Source organism: Panthera leo, chromosome A1 (assembly GCF_018350215.1).
Source record: "Panthera leo isolate Ple1 chromosome A1, P.leo_Ple1_pat1.1, whole genome shotgun sequence".
NCBI lineage: Eukaryota > Metazoa > Chordata > Mammalia > Carnivora > Felidae > Panthera > Panthera leo.
In genome coordinates this window covers 197,672,238-197,693,704 of record NC_056679.1, presented here as the reverse complement: position 1 = coordinate 197,693,704, position 21,467 = coordinate 197,672,238, and the positions used below count along the sequence as shown (strand labels likewise).

General features: G+C 40.7%; 1 protein-coding gene and 1 long non-coding RNA gene across 10 annotated transcripts in view; one reads left to right on the top strand and one right to left on the bottom strand.

Annotated features, from left to right (window-relative positions):
- FBXO38 (F-box protein 38) overlaps window positions 1-21,467 on the top strand; it is a 56,275-nt gene that overhangs the window by 26,980 nt on the left and 7,828 nt on the right. For 7 of the 9 annotated variants that reach the window (XM_042949834.1, XM_042949852.1, XM_042949825.1 and 4 more), the window contains 6 exons: window positions 2,056-2,226; window positions 3,867-4,009; window positions 5,320-5,530; window positions 12,549-12,668; window positions 14,068-14,247; window positions 15,752-16,486. In XM_042949834.1, coding sequence (XP_042805768.1) covers window positions 2,056-2,226; window positions 3,867-4,009; window positions 5,320-5,530; window positions 12,549-12,668; window positions 14,068-14,247; window positions 15,752-16,486 — 1,560 coding nt within the window. The remainder of the gene's footprint in view (window positions 1-2,055; window positions 2,227-3,866; window positions 4,010-5,319; window positions 5,531-12,548; window positions 12,669-14,067; window positions 14,248-15,751; window positions 16,487-21,467) is intronic. The other 2 variants (XM_042949881.1, XM_042949902.1) reach the window with 2 other exon arrangements.
- On the bottom strand, window positions 5,524-7,332 carry LOC122226544. Its single transcript, XR_006205661.1, has 3 exons — window positions 7,122-7,332; window positions 6,195-6,502; window positions 5,524-5,747 (listed from the first exon to the last, which is right to left on the bottom strand). It is a non-coding gene; the product is annotated as an uncharacterized LOC122226544 (long non-coding RNA).

The following is a 21,467-nucleotide window of genomic DNA, read 5'->3' as shown; positions in this document are numbered from 1 at the left end:
CTTTGCAGTATAACTTGTTTCATAGTCCCTTTGATAGAAGTCTCGTCTTGACCTTTCGTAAGCAATTCTTGTCTTCATATTTGCTGCAGTTCACCCATTTCTCCATATACATACTTGCCTCCGTTCCTCCAGAGACAGCCTAGGATTCTTTGTCTCACGGTGATGACAGGTGCCTCTAACAGACTGTCTGGGAAGGAATGTATACTTCATCCCTTAAACTCACTCTTCCAGTGATTTAGATTTTGAAGCATCTTTCCAGAAGGTGGAGGTGGCATCACCTCTAGTAAAACTTGTATCATTGTTTTGTTGCAAAGACTTGGCAAAACTTAAATGGAAACAGCACCTTTGTGCCCCATACATGTATGGCAGAAATGATAGTGCCAGGTTGGGGATATGGATATGCTGAAAAGCAGATGCTATGTGTTAAGAATATAAGAAAAGTCACCTAAAACTCTTTAAAAACCAGAGCAGTATAGTCTTTGGTGCTGGGGCTTTGGAGAGCGGGGGAGAGACCTGCCTCATAATTGATGGGACCTTGGGCAGATGACTTCTTAAGTTCATGTTTTCCCATTTGTTACAGCGGAGGTAAGACCACTTCCCACTTTTCCCTCAGATGGTTTGGAGGAGTCAGTAATAAAACCAGTTTTATCGTTACAGTCTCTGACATTTAGAAAGCATTTAGTGAATGGTAGCTTTTACTTTTAGCTGACCTGTGGGCTAAAGAAAAAGGAAACAAAAATGAGTTCTAGGTGATATCATCAGGGTGTTTGAGGGAGTATGATAATCCGGAGACCCTAAGAGCCAGAAGAAGGAGGTGGCCTCCAAGGAGTGAACATCAGGTGGGTTTATCATGTTAGGTTGCAGCATTTATGCAGACAGGGAACAGAGCCAGTTCAAGATTTACCCAGTCATTAGAGAGAAGACAAGTTTCAAGTCCAAAGGACAAGAAAACAGCCTGCTGTTTTTATAAGCAGGCTGAAGAAAATTGCTCACTCAAACTGTAAAGGATGGCTTAAGGTAAACTCTGCAAGAAATGCCAGAAAATACCAAAAACAGGGACTATAGGAGAGCGACCGTGACCTGTGTGGAGAGCAAAATTGGTAGAGCTTGGAGTAAATAGTTGTAAATGTGTTCTGGGCTAAAGGTGTCGGTCCCTGCCATATGCGGGGCAGCTTCATCAGAGCAACAGTTTCATTTGTGTTTTGTGTCAGATGGCAGTAAGGACTGTGAGAGACATTGATGAGAGTGCCTGCATCCCAGCACTACGCTGGACACAGAAATTATAGCTGTAAACTAGTCACACTCCCTTTTTCCTTCAAATTGCTTATAGTCAAGTGGACCATCTTAGAGAGTAGGGGCAGGCAGCTAGGGGAAATGAGGACAAAAGGCGAATAATGAGGTAGGCTTTCCAGTGCCGTCTAGTCTAGTAGGAGGATCCTCTTTTACTAATCCCTACCTCCCCGACCCTCAGTCTGTGCCTATGACAGGAGGCACTAAAGCCCAGTGGGAGAGGGAGTGGGTGTATTTGAGTTAGAAGTCCACTTTCTGGGGATGGGCACCTCTTTACTAAGCAATACCACAGGGGCTAAGAATGAGTCTGATTTCCCAGTTTACTTTTTTCTTCGTGGCCATACCCAACTCCAAAAACACGATCCTGTTAACTGTGAAAGAGAATTACGTATTAAAGATCTTATTTTTCTTTTCAAAAGGTAAAACTAAAACTTCCCTTTAAGTGTGAACTAATACAATATGTTGTTTTACTTTTAAGAATTTTTGCTTTTTTTCCTTTCCTAAACAATTGAAAATAATATGTTTCTACTAGCTATCCCTTGGCTTTTAATATAAATTTTTATTTTGCAATATAAATGGTATTTGCACAGACTACCTAACCTAAAATTGTACTCAAACCTGAACACATGATGGATAGATGACCCAGAACGGTCATGGAGAGTGATATACTAGATGTTAAAATAAAGAATTGGCAACGTTCCATGACATTTAAGAATTTCTCTCTCTGTCTCTCTCTTTTTTTTTTTTTTTAATTTCTCTTTCTAGGTAGAATGGCGAATGCAGATCTGGTAAAGTATGGTTTGGCCGATGTGGTAGAAAATCCTGGTATCATCACCGATATAGGGATGAAGGCAGTCAATGAAGTTTTTTCCTGTATCAAATACCTGGCAATTTATAATTGCCCCCATCTACATAACCCATACAATTGGATCTCAGGTACTGTAGGCTTAACTAAGGCTATGTCTGACTGGTATCGAAAGTAATATGTTTTTCTTTTTTTCTCTGTGTGGTTACGAATTGCATTCCTATTGTAAAAATGTAGATATTTTGTATGGATCGTTCATACAAGTTCTGGGAACCTTTGATAATGAACTTGGAATTCTGTCAGTGCTTCTTCGAACTCTGAAATTCTCTGCCTAGAAATTGGCACTGTCTAGGTTATGGATTCAACTTCCCTGAATTTTATATATATTTCATTCAGTCAGGGACATAAAATTAATGTTAGCAGTTTTGCCTGGGATATTTGTTTTCTCTGAATTACCTTCAAATGGCACATCATCTAAAAGGACAAAGTGGGTATGTATTTAAAAAAAAAAAACAACAAAACTTTAATTAGGTGACATGTTTAACATTAACTTGTATTGAACTGTTCAGTTGCCTTAAAATCCTTGGCTATTTCAGCTTTCCTCTCCCCACCTGATCCCTTATGTGTACAAGTGTGACTTTTGTGATTGATATGTTTCCTTATTTGGGGGGGTTCATTTTCCTCCCTGAGTTTCTTTAAGGCCCTTCTTGAATACCTAAATTCGCAAACCTTTAAGTGAATTCAGAGCTAGAGAACTTTCGTTGTGACATCATCTTTCACCAAACCAGGCCCCCTCACTGCCACCCGCAGAACAGCTCCTCTACTGTCTGCGCTGCCTCACAGGGGTACTGCAGCCCCTTGCAGGGCCGTCTCCAGCCTATCTTCTTCGGGCTCTGGGGCATCTGCTGAGATGACTCATTAGAATGGCCATGTCTCCCCTGCTGGAAGTGAAATCCTGTCCCTGGCCCAGCTGCACCAAAAAGTTATTGGGAAATACAAACTAGGTTGTAGCAAGCATAGATCACTTTTAAAAAATAACATTTATTGGATTTTTGGTTTGTTTGTTTTCTTAAATACAGAAGAGTATAAAGAAGAAAACAAAAAATGGCCTATAATCCCATCACTCAGAACTCCTGTTAACACTTAAAAACTAAAAGTAATACATGCACTTGATAAACAATACCAAACAGTACAGAAAGGTACAAAATGAAAAGTCTCCTCTTCTCAAAGGTAACCACCATCAACGGTTTCTTATATATTCTTCTGGACAGATTATTTTGTGCATATTGCAGCCTATACATGTATTGCATTTCAAAATGATTTATATATACAAAAGGACCTTACTATGTGTATCCTCTCCTGTAGCTTGTTTTTCACACTCGGAATATCTGGGAGAGCTTTCCATAGCAATACTCAATTCTCCTTCATTCTTTTAAAAGAGCTGCATAATGTTGTATTAAATGAATGCACCAACATCTCTTTAACTAGTGTCCTATTGTTGAAGAGGCCTGTAGGTTGTTGAATGGATCACATTTTAAATCAAGGCTGACTTGGTTTCCAGTTAATGGTTCCCAAGCCATGTAGTTCTCACAGTGAAATTAGGTAAGGAAACATCATAGGTTAGTCAACAAGTTTTTGAGATCATGAGAGAAGAGCAAAGTTCTTTAAAGAAAAAGGATTGGAAAGTATTTGTGACCTATAGCAAAATTCATCTGTAGTGGAGAAAATGGAGAAAATGTTAAATTCTCTGGCCATGCCATTTCTCCAACAGACCACTCAAGATGGACTCGATTGGTTGATATCAATTTAGTGCGGTGCCATGCTTTGAAGCTGGACTCCTTTGGCCAGTTTATTGAATTGTTGCCCAGCCTGGAGTTTATTTCGCTAGACCAGATGTTTCGTGAGCCACCCAAAGTAAGTCACATTTGTGGGATTTTTTATTTGTTTTAATACTCAAGGAAAAACACAAAACCTAAGTGATTTCCTTTCTAATATGCCTTTACATTATAATTAGACTTTTTACTGCTAGCTTCAGTGAAGGCATAAAGGTTATAATGTTACATGGTCCCTTGTTCTGGTAAGGGGTCTCCAGAGAAGGGGAAGGAAAATGTAAGTGGAAAGCTGTCTCTGTCAGTTCTACAAACAAGGTAAGGTAAAAGCAACGGTGGAAATTTGAGCCAAGCCAAATTTACTACTCAGTTAGTTGGGAGAATAAATCTCTGCTTAGGAACCTCAAATATATGGGGTGCCTGGGTGGCTCAAGTAGGTTAGGTGCCTGACTCTTGATTTTGGCCCCAGGTCAAGATCTCGTGGTTTGTGAGATCGAGCCTCCCCCTGACCCCCAGTTGTGTCAGGCTCTGTGCTGATAGTGTGGAACCTGCTTGAGATTCTCTCTCTTTTTTTGTCTCTTTGCCTCTCCCCTGCTTGTACTCATGCTCTCTCTCAAAATAAATAAACATTAAAAAAAAAAAAAAAAAGGAACCTCAGATATAAATAAGGATTAGGGATTTATTTTGGAAATGTTTTACTTTGCTGTTCTCTTTCCTGTGCATATCCTGAAAAATCTGAGATTGTCTAATTGTTCAGAATGTTATTTTTAAACTACTTCACAAATAACACTTTTCATTCACCCTGTAATAAAAACTTGATGTTTCAACTAATTATCTTCTCTCTCCTCAGTTTTTTTTTCCTCTTCTCAGTTCTTAATTTTTTTTTTTAATGTTTATTTATTTGAGAGAGACAGAGTGCAAACTGGGGAGGAGCAGAGAGAGAGGGAGACCCAGAATCCGAAGCAGGCTCCAGGCTCTGAGCTGTCAGCACAGAGCCTGACACGGGGCTCGAACCCACAAACCGTGAGATCATGACCTAAGCTGAAGTCTGACGCTTAACCAACTGAGCCACCCAGGAGCCCCTCTCCTCAGTTCTTAATGGTCACATTCCCACTGTTGGAAGCAGTACAATATAGTGGGGGGAGGCTCAGGATTTGAGGTTAGAATGTGGGGTTTCAGGTCGCAGCTATAGCACAGACCTCTTTCCACTGTGCATTTCATCACCTATAAATCCAGACTGATAACACTTTGTCTTGCTTGCCTTTAATAAGGTCCTTTATGCATATGTGAAAGTCGTGCTATGTAGATATTCTTACATAAAGATGAAGGAATGTTAAAAATGAAGTGTTCTGTACTAACTTCAATGAACACGCATGTGGTTTCGTCTTGCCTTAGGGCTGTGCTCGAGTTGGTCTAAGTGCAGGCACAGGAATCGGGGTTTCCTCGGCCCTTGTTAGCAACCAGAACTCCAACAATGACAATGACAATAATGCCCAGAATAATGCCAACATCCACGATAACAATCACCATCATCCAGATGACTCCGATGAGGAGAACGACTTCCGGCCAGACCTGCAGCCAGGAGAGCAGCAGTTTGCAGCCGACGGTAACCCAGATCTTTTGTGAGCTCCAAACAGAAATGATTTTTACTTTGGATTATATTTCTCTGACTGACCCTGTTCTGTTCCCTTCTTCCCCCGTTTCAGTTTGTCACTTTACACATTGTGGGGACCTGGTTGACGAGGCAGATGGGGTGGGTGGTGGATGAAATGTGCCTGTCTGCTTATTCGTTTTAAAGCCATGATGCCTCTCGTCCGTAAAATCTGTAAGGGTACATACAGAATGGGAAGGACACATCAATGCTGTGGAATTTGGGTACAGTGAGCCTTAGAGGCCTGGCTTAACTGAAATTTAACTTTCAGGATTTGGGCAAAAGAGCATCCCATTCTATCTCCCTGACCAATAGATAGGTAAATTGAATTTCATTGTGGAGACTACTTTTGGATGTTCATAGATTTGACAAAAATGAATACCAGTCATGTGCTAGATATTGTGTTGGGCACCTCTCACTTGCCTTTCATCATTAAGTCTCAACAGCCACCCAACAAATTAGGTACCTGAGCTAATAAAGACCTGTTGGATTCACTTACGTAATTATCCATGCAGCTCTTCAGTATTGACTAAACACCTGCTGTGTCCAGCCCCTGTGTTCTTAGGCTTCATCTGCCCCTCTGTTGGTGAGTGAGGATGGAGGGAAGTTGTGTTCTTACCACGTTTTCCAGTTTCCCGGTTGACCCTCAAGAACTGGAAAAAGAATCTCTCCACGCCATCTTGTTAGCGTTGTCCTTTTGCTCATTTTCTTGGACACAGTAATTAATGAGAAATAGGGTGCCCTGAGGTTCTGTAAGTGCTTTCATCATGAAAGCACACTATGTGTTGAGCACGCTTCCCTTTGGGTTTGCTCCAAGAATATGGGTCCCGACTGAAGAGTCATCTGTAGGCATTGTCTTCACTTTCTCACCGCACATGTTTTCTGCAGAACTCTCCATTTTGGCTCTCGGTAAAGTCACCAGTGGCTCTGTTAAGAAAGATGATGGTCATTTCTCCACTTGCATCTTATTTAACATCTCAGCAGCATTTGTCATTCTTGTCCACTGCTACCTTCCTGAGATAACTCTTGGCGTCTCTGAAACCATCTTCCTGGTTTTCCTAGTGTCTCACTGGACGTGTCTGCTCAGTTTCCTTTGCCTGCAGCACCTTCTCTATTCTACTTTGACTCTTCATCTGTCTGTCTGTCTCTCTCTACACATTTTCTCTAGATGAGCTCACTCACCGCCAGCTTCGGTACCAACTATATGCTAACGAATTCCTAACCTTTATTTCTAGCTTCAATCTTCTTCTTGAGGTAATTTACAGTTATGTACAACTTTATCCTTTTTATCTCTACATGCGTACTTTTAGGAATTTTAAACTTAGGGCTAAATCTCTCCCCTGATATCCTCCCCCCAAAATACAAAAACTTATCATTAAGCGCAGAGTCAGCAGGTGCTAGGACTGAAGGAGGGAGAGTGAGGTCAGGTATTGTCTCTTTGCCTTTTTGCCCCTAAGTACCATCACATAGCACCATGAGGACCTGGACTTCAGAGGACACAGACCATCCATGAGAAACTGTTACAGCAACCACAGTGCAGACCTACCCAAATCCTAGGGACCTCATTGTGGTTGGAGTGGATGCACTGGACAGATGATAGTCTCCAGGAAGTTACATGGCCATAGGCTTCTCAGTACAGAATGGAGAATGCCTTCCATTATGAAATCACATATTGGTGCAGCAGAGATCAAAACGTGTGCAAGAACCCTGTATTTGGTTCATGAGAGAGCAGTGGAACTTTACTAACATCTGAAGCTAAGATTTCAGGAGATGAGACACTTGCATACAGACCGCATTTTGAGGTATAGTGTTGTCAGGTACTCTATCTTCAAATGCCATGAAAGGCTAAGAAGCAAAAGGAATGAATACAGAAATGCCGAGATTGAAGAATCAAACAGTTTCAACCAGAGGAAGGCCAGGAACACCAAAGATGATGGCAGCACTTGTAGAGAAATGCCGATGGTCATATACATGGGTTCCACACATCTCTCTGAGTTGGCAAAATATTTATTTGTATTTGTTACTATATTATTTACCAGTTTGATTCTTTTAAGTGAGAAATAAGGAGCTGGGATGTGACTTATGATCAAAAACAAAAGTGGAAAGATTTCAAATAAAAAAGAAGTGAAGAAAAAAATAATTTAAATAGCAGTACAGGGAGTGGGACTTAGCATTTGTTGAAATGACTGACATTGATGCTTCTACTCTACATGCGAACTTAACAGTAGCTTAAAAATTACTTGAGTTTTGAAAGTGGTATTGACATGTTGATTTAACTCAATTTACAATTTGAAAAGTCTTCATGCATGGGCCACTACTTGGTTTTTGGAACAACCCCAGAATGAAGCAGAGGCCCCCACTCTTTATTGTCTTGTGATATTTAAACTTCATCAGCTTGCATGGAGTAGCAGAGTTTAAAAGAAGGGCATTGTAGAATTTTAAAAGCCATTTAATTTGCATAAGTTAAGTGTCTTTGTTTATAAACTCCTATAACCCTGTTTTTCAGTGAACATTATCATTAAGGTGATGTAGGGCTTCAGAAAATGATTTTATTGCTTGTAGAGTACTGTATTGATTTATCAGAACATTATAATTTGATAAGAATATTCTTATATTTGCGCTTCCAAAATTCTTAAGATTTAGAATGCTTTATTATGGGCTAGTTATGTTAATTGAAAATGTAAGTTCATTACCTGCATTTTACAACACTCTAAAACAGGAGTAGGTGTCCATATTTTAGTAATTTGCCTAACATAAAATTACCATGTGTCAAAATCATGCTTCTGTAATTGCTAACACATGTTGCCAAATTGCTTTAATATAATTACCTTTGAAGTAATTATAACCACAAAGCATAGTTTTGCCTATATATCATTTTACCAAATTTCTATCTTGATTTAACACATAAATCCCAGGTACTTACCTACTTTTAAAAATTGTGTACCCTGCTCCCTTCCTTCACCACTGCCCTCTGCCCTCCATTAACCTAAATTAATCTAAGTGAAACTGTTCTGCAGCCTTTGTTTTTGGCAGTGGTTCTCAAACCTTAGTGCATCAGGATTACCTGGAAGACTTGTCAGAACACAGGTTGCTGGGCTTAGCCTTCAGAGGGTCCAAGCTAGTAGGGCTGGGTGGGGCCAGATAACTTTCATTTCTAACAAGTTCCCGAGTGATGCTAATGCTGCTGGTCTGGAGCCGCCATTTAAGAACCATTAATTTTCGGAAAATCCTTATATTTGAAGCCCGAGAGTGAGCTACAATGTTTAAAAAAAAAAAAAAAAAAATCACAGTAAATGCATTTTATTTTATATTTTGGGCAGATAACTATTAACCATTAAATATTTCTGATACTAGAAATGGTTACATATAAAATCATTTTGTTAAAAGGCAGTGAGTTCTCCTTTATTTTTACAACATTTAATAAAGGTTATAAATTTCTAATCAGGTTTTATATAAAAGAGACCAGTTATATATCTGTAAAAACAGCTCAGATCCGTTAAGGTTTATGACTATGTTTTGTAACAGGATTTTTTACAACCGAAATAACATTTTAGCTGAACAAAACGTTTGGTAAACATTGATATTTGATTAAAAGATTGCTTACATAATTTCTGTAAGTTAAAATCATTCTGAAAAAAATGTACTGCCCTGATGATAAAATATCATGACACAAAAGCATCTAAACCAAGAATCATGTCCTCTCTTTTCTTTATCACCACCTCCTTGCTCTCTATGACAAGGACTTGTTACTGTCTTCTAAACATCTCCCATTTGTTCTCCATTCTCCTTGCCCATTGTACCACCACTGTGCCACATCAGGCTTTAATACCTCTCAGACTGGTCTCCCTGCTTTCTCTCTTGATCAGCTAAAATTAAGTCTTGGAGCAGCAAGGGCAGTCTTGTTAGAACATACACCAGACAGGGTGCCTCGGTGGCTCATTCGGTTAAGTGTACGACTTTGACTTGGGCTCAGGTCATGATCTCACGGTTTGTGAGTTGAGTCCCGCGTCGGGCTCTGCTGACAGCTCGGAGCCCAGAGCCTGCTTTGGATTCTGTGTCCTTCTCTCTCTTCCCCTCCCCCACTTGTGCTCTGTCTCTCTCTATCAAAAATAAATAAATGTAAAAAAAAAAAACCATATACCAGGCGACATGGCTCCCTTTCTTCAGACTTTCTAGTAGCTTCCTATTGCCTTAGGAAAAAAATCCAGTTTCTTGATTTGGGCCATAAAACCCTACGTGATCTGGCCTGTCCTCACCTCGTGCTGCTCCCTACCTCACCCACCACACTTGTTGTGAGCCAGGCTCGCACCTCCTGTTACACTGACTGCTGCCTCTCAGGATGGCCCTCCCTCCATCTTTGCATGGCTGGTTCCTTCTTGGTATTAGGTCTTAGTTTAAATGTTAATCTCAGAGATATCTTTCCCTACCACCTTTTTATTAATTAAGTTATACTTGGCATGCTAGCTTCAGGTGTACCACATGATGATACTTACAAATAATGTTGTGAAATGATCACCACAATAAGTCTAGTAGACATCTGCCACCATACATCATTACAGCCTTTTTTCTTGTGACGAGAAATGCTAGGATCTACTCTGTCAGTGACTTTGACATATGCAGTACAGTATTAGCTGTAGCCACCATGCTGTACGTCGGTCACATCCTCATGACTTGCCGTCAGGAGTTTGTACCTACTGACCAACTTTCCACCTTAAGTAGCCACCAATTTATTCTCTTTTGTTACATTAAATATTACTATCAGATCTCTTTATTATTGTTTATTAATAGTTCTTCCTTTCCCCAATTGGAGTAACCTCCATGAGAATAGAGATCTTGAATACAATCACTGTTTCTTCGCACCTGGGAACAGTAGCATGTTGTGGTAGGTGCTTAATAAATACTCGAATGAATGAAGGTCATGAAAGTAATTAAGTATAAAGTAACTTTTGGATATGATATTAAACACCTAAAAAGCTGTTGCTCAGCAGCTTTGGAAAACCTTATCACATGGACATAGGAATGTACTTCTGCTCTGATGGTTCACCTCTGTCTGGGAGACATAATTGTAAGCTTTTCAGCGAGGCTTTCTAAGCTTTTCACAATTTGGGGTCCAGGCTACCTGTTTAGCCTTGTTTGCTCTTACACCCTCATCTCAACACAAACACTTTTTCTTTTTTATCACTGGGATACTTACTCTCCAGGAAAATGTAACCTGCATCCTGGTGTATAGGAAGTATCACTTCATATCAGTGAAAACTTCCCTGCCCTGCCCACCAGGAAAACCAGTTGTTCCTTTTTTTGTCATTATTCCCCTTGCAGTTGGACTTTTTTAGCACTTAGCAAGTCTCTTCTGACCTTATTCTGCATTTCTGACATCTCTGTTAGAATGTGTGCATTCTCTTTGAGAGCAGGGACTATAAATTCTCCATTTACTCACTGTCCGTATATTGTAGGTTCAGGAAACACCTCAGTTCAAATCCTAGCAGATTACTAACCTTTTCCTTAACTGCATACAGGAGACTAATAATAGTGCCCTTACAAGATTGCTTTAAGAAATAAGTAAGGTTAGAGTATGGACACGTTGATTACCAACTGCTGTTCATAATTGCTCATAAGAATTAAATGAAGAAAATTGATTGGCCTTTTATCATGACAGGTTTGTATGCAAGGTCAGCCCACCTTTGGGCACTAAATGAAATGTAGAATATTGAGGGCTAGAGCTGGGCAGGAATTGGAGATGGGGGACCGAACATAGGGGGGGAATGTGTTTTAGTGTATATTAGAGACCAAAGCAAATCCCACTGTCCCCATAAAATCTCAGATTTCACTGTTGTATATTCCAGAGACATCTAGCTGAATGGTGTCTTCTGTCATAATCCTATTTTGCCTTGTTTGTTAACTGTATGAGTTTGTCTTGTCTACCTGAGTAGATTGTTTAGTTCTTTCAGGAACAGGATCTTGTTTTCTCTTTGTTGGTTTGTTCATTTCACCCAGATGGTTGGCTGGTTGATTGATTTGCCAGCCATAGTCATTGAGCACCCCTAGGTACTGAGGATACAGTGACGAACAGGGTGGACACAGTCTCTGCTGCCCTCTGTGTCGTGGCCAAGCTGTAATGTGAAGGATGGTACTGCTGTTATCCTGACTCAATCTGAGATCAGGCATACAGGCTTAGGCTGTAAGAGGGCACTAGATGGACGGCCTTGAATACTGACTTGAGGGATTTGAATTTAACCTTGTAAAAAGCTGGCAAAGCCAGGAATTCTTTTATTTAGGGTCCTCTTGGGAAAAGTGACCATTTTATCTTAAGAGGATAAACTGATTGAGGTTATCGGTCTGAAACTGCGCTCGTCTTAGGGGAAAATGTAAATAAAATCACACGTTCTCATTCACTGATAGGCATTAGTAACTGCCACGAATTCTTTGATGCCAAACATCTGAGTGGTACTAAAATTTCAAAGTGCACTTAGTTTATTTGTTGGTAATCCTTGTCATGTGTTAGCCAAAAATGATACCGCAGCCTCCAGAGAATAGGAGAGGACACGTACAGTTTGAGCGTGCTTGCCCAATACGTCGTGGTTTCAGCTGGCAGGTACTATCATCACTTATAAAATGATCATAAGGCTTCCGGTAGCTGGCACACAGCTGCCTCATAGAGCCATTCCTGTCAACCTCTTCAGGAATGAACGTGGTGCTTTTCTTCTGCCGGCTGTGTGCCGTTCTCCCTGCTCTCGTCCTCCAGTGATGGACTTGCTCCCCCACGTGCTCCTTTCCCATCGTGATTTCCTGTCCCATGGAATAACTGAGTGCTCCTTGTTCACGTCGGTCTCATGAAGCCCAGTTACAGGCTGTCCTTCCCGAGTGGGCCTAATAATCACAGGGCCGTTCGTTTCTCTGGGGTGCCCCAGACTTGCCTGCTGTGGTGGTTTTTGTAGACCTCTCCCGTTTCACTTTGTGTTTATTTTTGTTAAAGCATTGAATGAGATGGAAGACATGGTGCCAGAAGACGGAGAGGTGGTGGCTGCGAGCGGACGGGAGACGGCAGCTCGCAGTCAGGCGGTCATCCCTGTGGATGTTGACGAGGAGCAAGCAGGTAATCCTGTGACTCCCACATTCATGGTTATGAAAACGCAGGCCTGACTCTAATGAAAGTAAAGCACTCAGCGTGATTTGCTTTTCAATATTGTAGCTAGCGATGTGTTGTATGCTATTTATTATTGAGGCCTGCCTGTGTTAGAGTGGTGGTCTTGCTGCACATTTATGTGTCTTACTAAGGTCTGGTTAGTTATTTTGTGTAACTGTGGTAACAACTCCTCTTTCTATGTTGGTGTTCACACATGCGTGTTTATGTAGAAAGACAGCCCTCAAATTGTGATGGAGAAAATAAATGACCTGATTAAGTATTTTGCTTGTCCTCTCTCTCCCTTCCTTTTGGTGGGGAGGAGCAGGAGTGGAGAGGTTGACCCAGTTTAGTTAACAGAGCAAGATCTAGTCTCCATTTGCCGTTGGGTGACTTATGGCAGGCCATAGAGTCATAAGGCCCCGGAAGATGACCTTATATAACCCTGCATTTTACAGGTGGAGAAACCAATAGTGTTTCAGAATGAATTTGCATAATTTAAGACCACTCCCCCGGTCATCAGGGGACAGAACTGAAATTACAGCTCAAATTTTCGCACTCCTGGTCTGTTGGAATGCCACCTTGTCTTTGAATTGAAAATATTTTAACTGTCCTTGTTTTAAGTGTCTTACAGATGCAGTCACTTATTCAACAAATATTAACTGAGTATTACTCTGGGCCAGGCATTGTACAGTGTGACAGGAACAAGACAGGCAAGGTTCCTTGGAGCTTACATTTTATCGGTGGAGTGAACTTAAGTCATTTTTCAGAGAGAATTGGGTCATAAGAACTAAACGTTTTTAAGGTATACTACCAAACAAAGAAAACATTTTTTACATAAATGCAGATACTCAAATAACCCAACCGTAACATGCATCGAGCCTTTCAAGAACATACCTGATGTCTCCAGTGAGATAGTGTGATGCTCAGTTAAAGAAGGCAGAGACTTCTCACCAGTCCTGTAGGTGTCTGAGGTTCGGCCTCATTTCCTTTGTCTTCATTCATACATTTGCAAAATTGGGAGAATAGCCTATTTTTTCAATAGGATTATTTTTAGGATGACTTATGTGACTTTTTCAAATAGTGAAGGTCCTGAAGGGGGCTGCTGTATGATCTTCTGTCTTGATCTGCCTTTAGAATTGCATACTGTTGGTTGGCGTATTAATTATACTCAAGGTTTTCATAATGCTTTAAATTTTAAAGTGCTTCCCAGTATCTTACCCAAGCGTATATTCCGTTAATGTGAGTGGTAAGAGAGGCTACTTAGAGCCATAGCATCTCCATGAGTCCAGATCCCTGGAAACAGTACTTAAAGTGACAGCCTTTCTTCTTGGCAAAAAGTAACTGTTCGGCCTGTGCTTTTTTGTTTTAGGACCCAGTGGTCTTCAGCGTGTCGTAAAACCAACCCCAATTACTGTTCATGATTCAGAGAGTGATGATGAGGAAGACAGTCTAGAACTTCAAGAAGTCTGGATTCCTAAGAATGGTGCTCGGCGTTACTCTGAGCGTGAAGAAAAATCTGGAGAGTCCGTGCAGTCCAGGGAATTGTCAGGTGAGAGATGTTGTCTTGCCGGGACCTGTTAGTGGGAGTCATCATGAGAATTGACAGACACACTTGACCTTTGTATAATGTGTCCTTACCACAACTTGTGGTGCAGTTAACGTATCCTTACGGAATGTGACAGGAGGCGAGAAGGGCAGTAGCCCAAGGGGGAGGGGAATCTGGGTGGTGCTCTCGAGGGCAGGTGTAGCACAACAAAAATATTCTGGAATCAAGGCTCAGGGAAGAAAAGACGTGAGGATTACTTCCACAGTAGAGGCTTTGTGGCACCAGGGTACCAGGGATTAGTGAGAGGCCTGGGCCTCACATGGGGGATGACCCCCGAGGCATCCAGAGCAGTGAGGAGACAACCACTCCCCAGTTGACAGTCTGTCCAGGTGTGCTTAGTGAATGTTGGTGGCTAGCTTGGTGCTTGAGGGAGTCCTGAAGTGTGTTCTTACAATCCCTGCCTCCCTTTGTATCTTAGTCAACAGCCTTCTACCCTTTTTCCTCACCAAGAAACTATAATTGTCTTAACCTTCAGTTCACTCTTCTTCCTTGTCTCTCCTTCCCTTCTGTTTCTCAGAACCACATGCTTACCACTATGAGAAAGGATGAGGTTTTTACAAATTGTCCACTAATTTCCCTTGGGTACCCTACACCTTAATGTGTTTGAGTGCTCAGTATACATTTAACACGGAACCGGGAATATATACACACTTCTGTGTGGAAAGCTCGGTTCTTTAGACTTGGAATCGTTTACTAACCAATGACTGATTACTCAATTCTCATTTTGTTCCTTTACAGAAATTCGGGTATCTTCACACTGTGGTTGAAAGGGGCTTTTACAGAAACTCAAATTTAGGAAAAGGAATGTAACCAGCTGACTAATGTTTCCTAGAAAGTTCAGTTTCTGAATTTAGGAACTAGATCTGTCAGCCAGACAAAATCTTATTGAAGTATTCTTTTATGTACTCCTTGAGCCTTACTGTGCCCCAGGTACTATGTTAAGTGCAGTGAGGGATGCAGAGATGAAGACGTCATGACCCCTCTCTCTCTAGGGAACCTCTAGTCTGGTCGAAGAGTTGGGTCAGAAATCTAAACAGTAACATCACAGGGCATATACTACAGGGGCTTTGGGTGGGGGTGCAGAAGAGATTGGACAGAGGTGAAGGCTGAAGAATTGGTGAGAACAAAGGCCCTGAGGTAGCAAGGCAGGGTAGGTTGAGAGACAGGTTTGGGCTATAGCGTGTAGAGTGTATACAGGGGGGATGAAACCAGAAGGGTAGTTTGGCATTAGATCATGATGGGCCTTGGAGGCTGAACTGAGGAGAATAAACCAGGTAGGCAGTAGAGACCACAGGGAGTTTTTTGAGCAGCTGAGTGATGTCACCATTATGCTCTAGGAAAACTAGTGTACGTTGTTTCCTGTTCCAGATTTACTCTTGCCTTTTGTCCAGAATTTGTACTGAAATCTTTTCTTTTCCTCGGGCCGTTCTTCTTTTTCTGTAAGCAGTAAGTGGAAAAGGCAAGACTCCACTTCGAAAGAGGTACAGCTCCCATCAGATGGGCCAGTCGAAGCAGTGTCCCCTCGAGGAAAGCAGCTGTGAGAAAGGCTGTCAGGTCACCAGTGAGCAGATCAAAGCCGATATGAAAGCAGCTAGGGATATTCCTGAAAAGAAAAAAAACAAGGATGTGTATCCCAGCTGCAGCAGCGCCACCGCCAGCACAGCGGGAGCCTCCAGCTCACACAGCACTGCTTCTCAAAGCCCCGACTTTGTAAGGACGGTGAACAGCGGCGGCTCTTCCGAGCCTAGCCCTTCCGAAGTGGATGTGTCCAGGCAGTGTGTCTGCTCCCCCGGTGGGTCAGAGGACTCTGAGGCCATGGAGGAGGGAGATGCAGAGAGTTCTGTCTGCCCCAGATGCTGCTGTCACAGGCCCCAGGAACCCCAAAGGAGAACTAGCAGGTGTTCTGATGAGGAACGTCCTTCAACCAGCCGAGCCTGTGTTGTGAATGGCCCGGATGGTACGAGATCCGCCTTTTCCTTTAGGACTCTGCCACAAGGGGGGTCTTCAGGCCCAGCACATGATGAGAGGACTAATGGGAGTGGCTCTGGGGCTACAGGTGAGGACAGGAGGGGGAGCTCCCAGCCTGAGAGCTGTGACGTGCAGTCTAATGAAGACTACCCTCGGAGGCCCCTAACAAGGGCGAGGAGCAGACTCTCCCATGTACCGCTGGTATCTGAGTCAGGTATGACAATGCTGCCAGGATTAGCGACTGCAGGTTAGGCCTTGACAAGGGCATGAGCTCATTCTATACGTTTTCTTGCCTAAAGCCGCTTTGGCGGATTGAATTGTGTGTTGGGGGATCTGTGATCAATCATGCAGAGTTTGATCTAATTTTCAGTGGTGGGGGGTGGGGGCGGGGGCGGAGGGAGGTGTGTAAAAGAGCTTGTAAAACATCCACCCCAGGAAAACTCAAATAGTCAAGCCGCTAAGAGAGATATAATTGTGTGTATATTGACCCTAAATACAGTACCGATGCTGATGTCTAAGTCCCGTGTAACTCTGCTCCCATCCCACACTGAGGGGAGTCGTAACCCTCAGTGAAGCTTTAAACCTTAGCCAAAGGGTGAGGACCTCAAGTTGCCGAGGCTGGGGAACGTAACATAGGGGTTTGCCCCTCTGTCTGCCTCTGCAGTACTTAGTAAGTTTTTCCTGAAATCTAGTTTTGCTTCCAGGTAGGTTTGCCGAGAGATGAGCAGGTAAGTGGGTAATGTAGCTGAGAATTCTTTTTGGTGAAAATACACTGAAAACATATATATATGTGTGTATGTGTGTAATTTCATTAATATTTATGATGTATATGTCAAGGCATTGGGTTGGGTGGGGTAAGCACATTTCTCAACCATAGTTTTTATTTCTGACCTTATTTTTAAGTAATCTCTCCTGCTTTTATTAAGTCATGAATAGCTATCAATGAATAATAATATATTTTAATTTTTTCCAGGTCTCCCTCACTTTTAAAATCTTAAAATCTGCTCCAGAATGTAGTTAGGGTGTTTTTGTTTACCAAATAGAACTGAGCTTATCAAATCATGTGGAGCTAAACTAAAAAAAAAAAAAAAAAAAAAAAAAGCTTTCATAAGATAAATATGAGATCTTCCTTCACTATGTGCTAATCATCATAGTAGCATAAACTCATCATTAAATATAAGTTCTACTTCAACATTTCACTACGGTTTACAGACACTAGTTCTGGCGTACGACGAAAATACTTCCCCAAGCTGGAATTTTAAGTGTTTTATTATATCAGTTTTTTTTTTTTTTTTTTTAATGCATAACGTAAAATTCACCATTTTAACCATTTTGAAGTATACATTTCTTTGGCGTTAAATACATTCACATTGTTTTGCAACCATCACCACCATGTATCTGAACGTTTTCATCCTCCCAAGTGGAAACTGTGTGCCCATTAAACGGAAACTCCCCATGACGATGCCTTTTGTTGCATGGTTTTTCATGGTTGTAAAGTCACATCTACAAGTTTCCCCTTTCTGATTTATTTTTCTGCTGTGGAAGACCTTCCTTGAATATGCCTCCAGTCATTGTTTACATCTGATTTGTTTTTCATTTGTTTATTTTAGCTCTTTATTTTAACCTGCAGGCAGTGAGCTTTATTTTTTTATTCCAAATTGTCATTAAGTTATTTTTATTTCAGTACTATTCATTGACCTCCATTCTCATTCTTTTGAGATGCTTTTTTATCATGTACTTTACATATACTTAGGTTTATCTCTGGCCATTCTGTTCTGTTCCCGTGTTCTGTCCTCTTTCATTCTTCTTCAAAATTTCTTTGGCTAGTCATGCATGTCTCATTCATTTTTATGGTTGTATTTTATAATGATTTTGTCAGGCTCCACAAGCAAATCTTGGTTTTTGTTTAGAATTCCATTACATCGATCTACTGAAAAGATAATTGTCATTTTTACAGCATGGAGTCTTCCCACTTAGGGACTGTTCTGTCTCCCATTTTGTCTTTTGTCCCTCAGTAAACTTTTCAGTTGCTGCTGTTTTGAGGGGTTTTGTTTTGTTTTTATTTTTAATGTAAATCATGTATGTTCTGTTACCCTCTTTACCATTTCCTTCGGACTTGTTTCAGGACTGGAACTTGTCTTAGCTGAAATAATTCTCTAGAAATAAAAAAAAAAAAATCTCATTTTTACTTTTTTAGGTAAATTACATCTGTTTTCTTGTGTGATTTTTTTTCAATTTGAGAAAGCTTCTAATGTGTGTGTAGCTGATCGTACAGTAGATATATGGTTTCCTCATATTTTTTAAACAGTACAAATGTCCATTTACGTTCAGTAACAGCTTTTCTGGAGAAATGTCAAAGTGCTAATTTTAGTATTATCTGGATCTCATTTGGAAAGAACAAGTTATTTGAGTGGCTTTCAACTTGCTGTTTTTGATCCAGCATGTTTTTGATATCTGTTGGCCATTCTGCTCTTCAGAGTTTTAAGGAGAAAAATACAGACTAATAAAAGAACAAACTTGATCGAGTGTTATGGATTTTTTAATATCACTTTATCAAAGAAAATGTTTGAGCTTTTACTTTGGTTTTCTTATGTAGTGTTAAAACTCTGTTAGAAGCTAACGTAGTTATGTCATGAATTCTTATTTTCGGAATAAATGACTGTAAGTTGCTCTTTGTATCCTCACTGTATACTTTATAAAATAAATATCACAAAAATAACTAATTGGATTGTCAAAGAATAGCATTTAAGGTTAATATGGTATGGTTCTCATAAATACTAACCTCTTTTCCTGACATCCCAAGACTGAATTGGTTTGTTTTCTGTATTTCCATAGCATCTTCTACGCCAATGTTAACTATACTGTGTCATAATTCTGTGTTTTACTGTCTGTCTTTCCAATAGACTGAGCTCCATGAGGGCAGGGAGAGTGTCTTCTTGTTTGCAATTTTATTCCCAATTTCTGGCATTGTGTGTTACATGGTTTGGGGCTCAGTGAATAATTGTCAACTTAATAAGTGGTAGGAACCAACATATGAGGTATGTTGATGCTGGTGGATGTATGAAATCACTATGAATCGTTCCTAAACAAAGAGGGAAGCATGAGAAGAAGAAAAAAAAAAAAATGACAAATTCTTTTTTTCTTTTACCATTGGAAGGAAGCCTTTGTTTTTGATGCTTATCTACATATAAAGTGTGACTCAGTTTTATAACTTTTCTTAGAAAATATGAACTGCCAATTTGGGCACTCTGGAGAGCAGGAAATTTAACCTTGAACCCCATGTTCTGATCAATTAAAGGGGAGAGGAAAGAGAGCAATCCAGGAAGGTGAAAAGTTTGAAAATCAGATCATGAAAAGAGAATGCTAAGAGAAGATTCTACTTTCAAAATTGTCCTGAAGGAATGGAAACAGACTTTTTTTTGTTTTTTGTTTTCATTTTTGGGGTACTGGGAGACAAACCAGTTCCTATTATTGGTTATGAATTTTGTCTGCTATGTGACACGTGCTGCGTGACACGTCACATAGCAGACAAAATCTTGTCAATAAAGATGATGAGATTTTACGTGACGTTCCTTCAAGAATACTGTGGAAGAAGGCCTTTGGTGGATTAGATCAGTAGTCCTCATCTTTTTTCTGAAACCCCAGGGTTTTGTTTGGGTTCAGGGTCTTTAGCGGAAGATTGATGGGTAGAACTCTGAGGCTCCCTTTTAGGTTTCACCAAGAGCAGCTGCTTCCAGTGGGTTTGCATAGTAAGATTTCCCAAAGATTTCAGATGGTGGAGGAAAGGTTCTGGTGTGTAAAAAGAAAAGCACTTAGATTAGATCTCTAGAGTAGTCTCTAACCCAAGCCTCTGGGAATTTGCAGTATTTGCACGTTGTTTCCCTGTCTTTCTTGCTAACCGTTGACGTTTAAGGTTACAGAAGTACCAAGTAGGATGAAAGCAGTGTGGTGAGATTTAATTCATGAAGATCAACCTAATTGCATGCAGTAAATGCTCTGCTACAGAATGCTTATCAAAAATGAGGACGGTGATTTTTTTTTTTTAGTGTCTTGTCTTAGAATGTATATGTGCTTGTTAAAGTTTTAGAGATGAATTTAGACCTTGCATTTAGATAAAATCAAGATAAAATCAAGATAACACTTGCTTTTGTAATTAAACTATCATGTGTTACAACAACACTAGTAAATGAGTCAGGGCCTTACTAAGAAGGATCTGGTAGATAAATGAGACCACAAGTTTTGTAGCATAGTGACGAGCACTAGATGGCCTGGCATTGCCTCCTGCTTCCACCCTTCCACGGTGGCAGGCTCTTCTGGTGTCCCATGTCTCTATTTCCTCGTGTGTAAAACAGGGAGAATAATCTCTCTCAGAGGGCTGTTTTAAGGATTAAATTAGTTAATACAAGTAAAACGCTTAGAAAAGTGCCTGACACACAGTAAGTGCTCAGTAAATATTTGCCATTATTGTTATTCCATTTACGTATCCGTCATGCATTTCGGTGAACGTTGATTCAATAAATGTTCATTTTAGATCACTGCTAGTGGCTGACATTGACTCAAAGGTGAAATAAAGCGGTCTTGTTGCCTTCAAGGAGCTTTCAGTTTAAGTTGAGAAATAAGTGTACAGGGAATTACAGAACCATTTATAAGGTTTGGGGACCCAGGTGATTTGTTAGAGCAGGTGGTATTTAAGCTAGACCTTTCAGGAATGGATCGAATTTCAGAAAGTGAGGTCAGGAAAAGGTGTTCTGGGCAGAAGGAGCTAGAATGACTTTTGGCTTCAGATGCATTGGCAATGGCAGATGACCAGGACATGGAGTGGGATAAAATTAAGAACAGGTGTCAGCCCGTGAAACATATTTACTGTTAGTAATTTACTAAATTAGTAATTTAAAGTGTTTAGCAGGAAAGTGGGGAGTTTAATTCACCCACAGTATTTTAGGATGAGTTGAGTGACTAAAGATGGGAATGTTAACTAGATTGCCGAGGCATGAAAAGGGATATCCTATTTGATGTCAGGAAGTCTGAGATCCTGGAGGGTGATGTTGTTTTGGAATAGTCAGTTGGAAATAGCAGTTATGTTCTATTGGGATATAATCCGATTATATTCTATTGGGAACCAAGTCCTAGATTTGAGAGTCACATTGACAGAGTTCATACATATGCAGTTGAGCACATTCTCTTGGAGGAAAGAA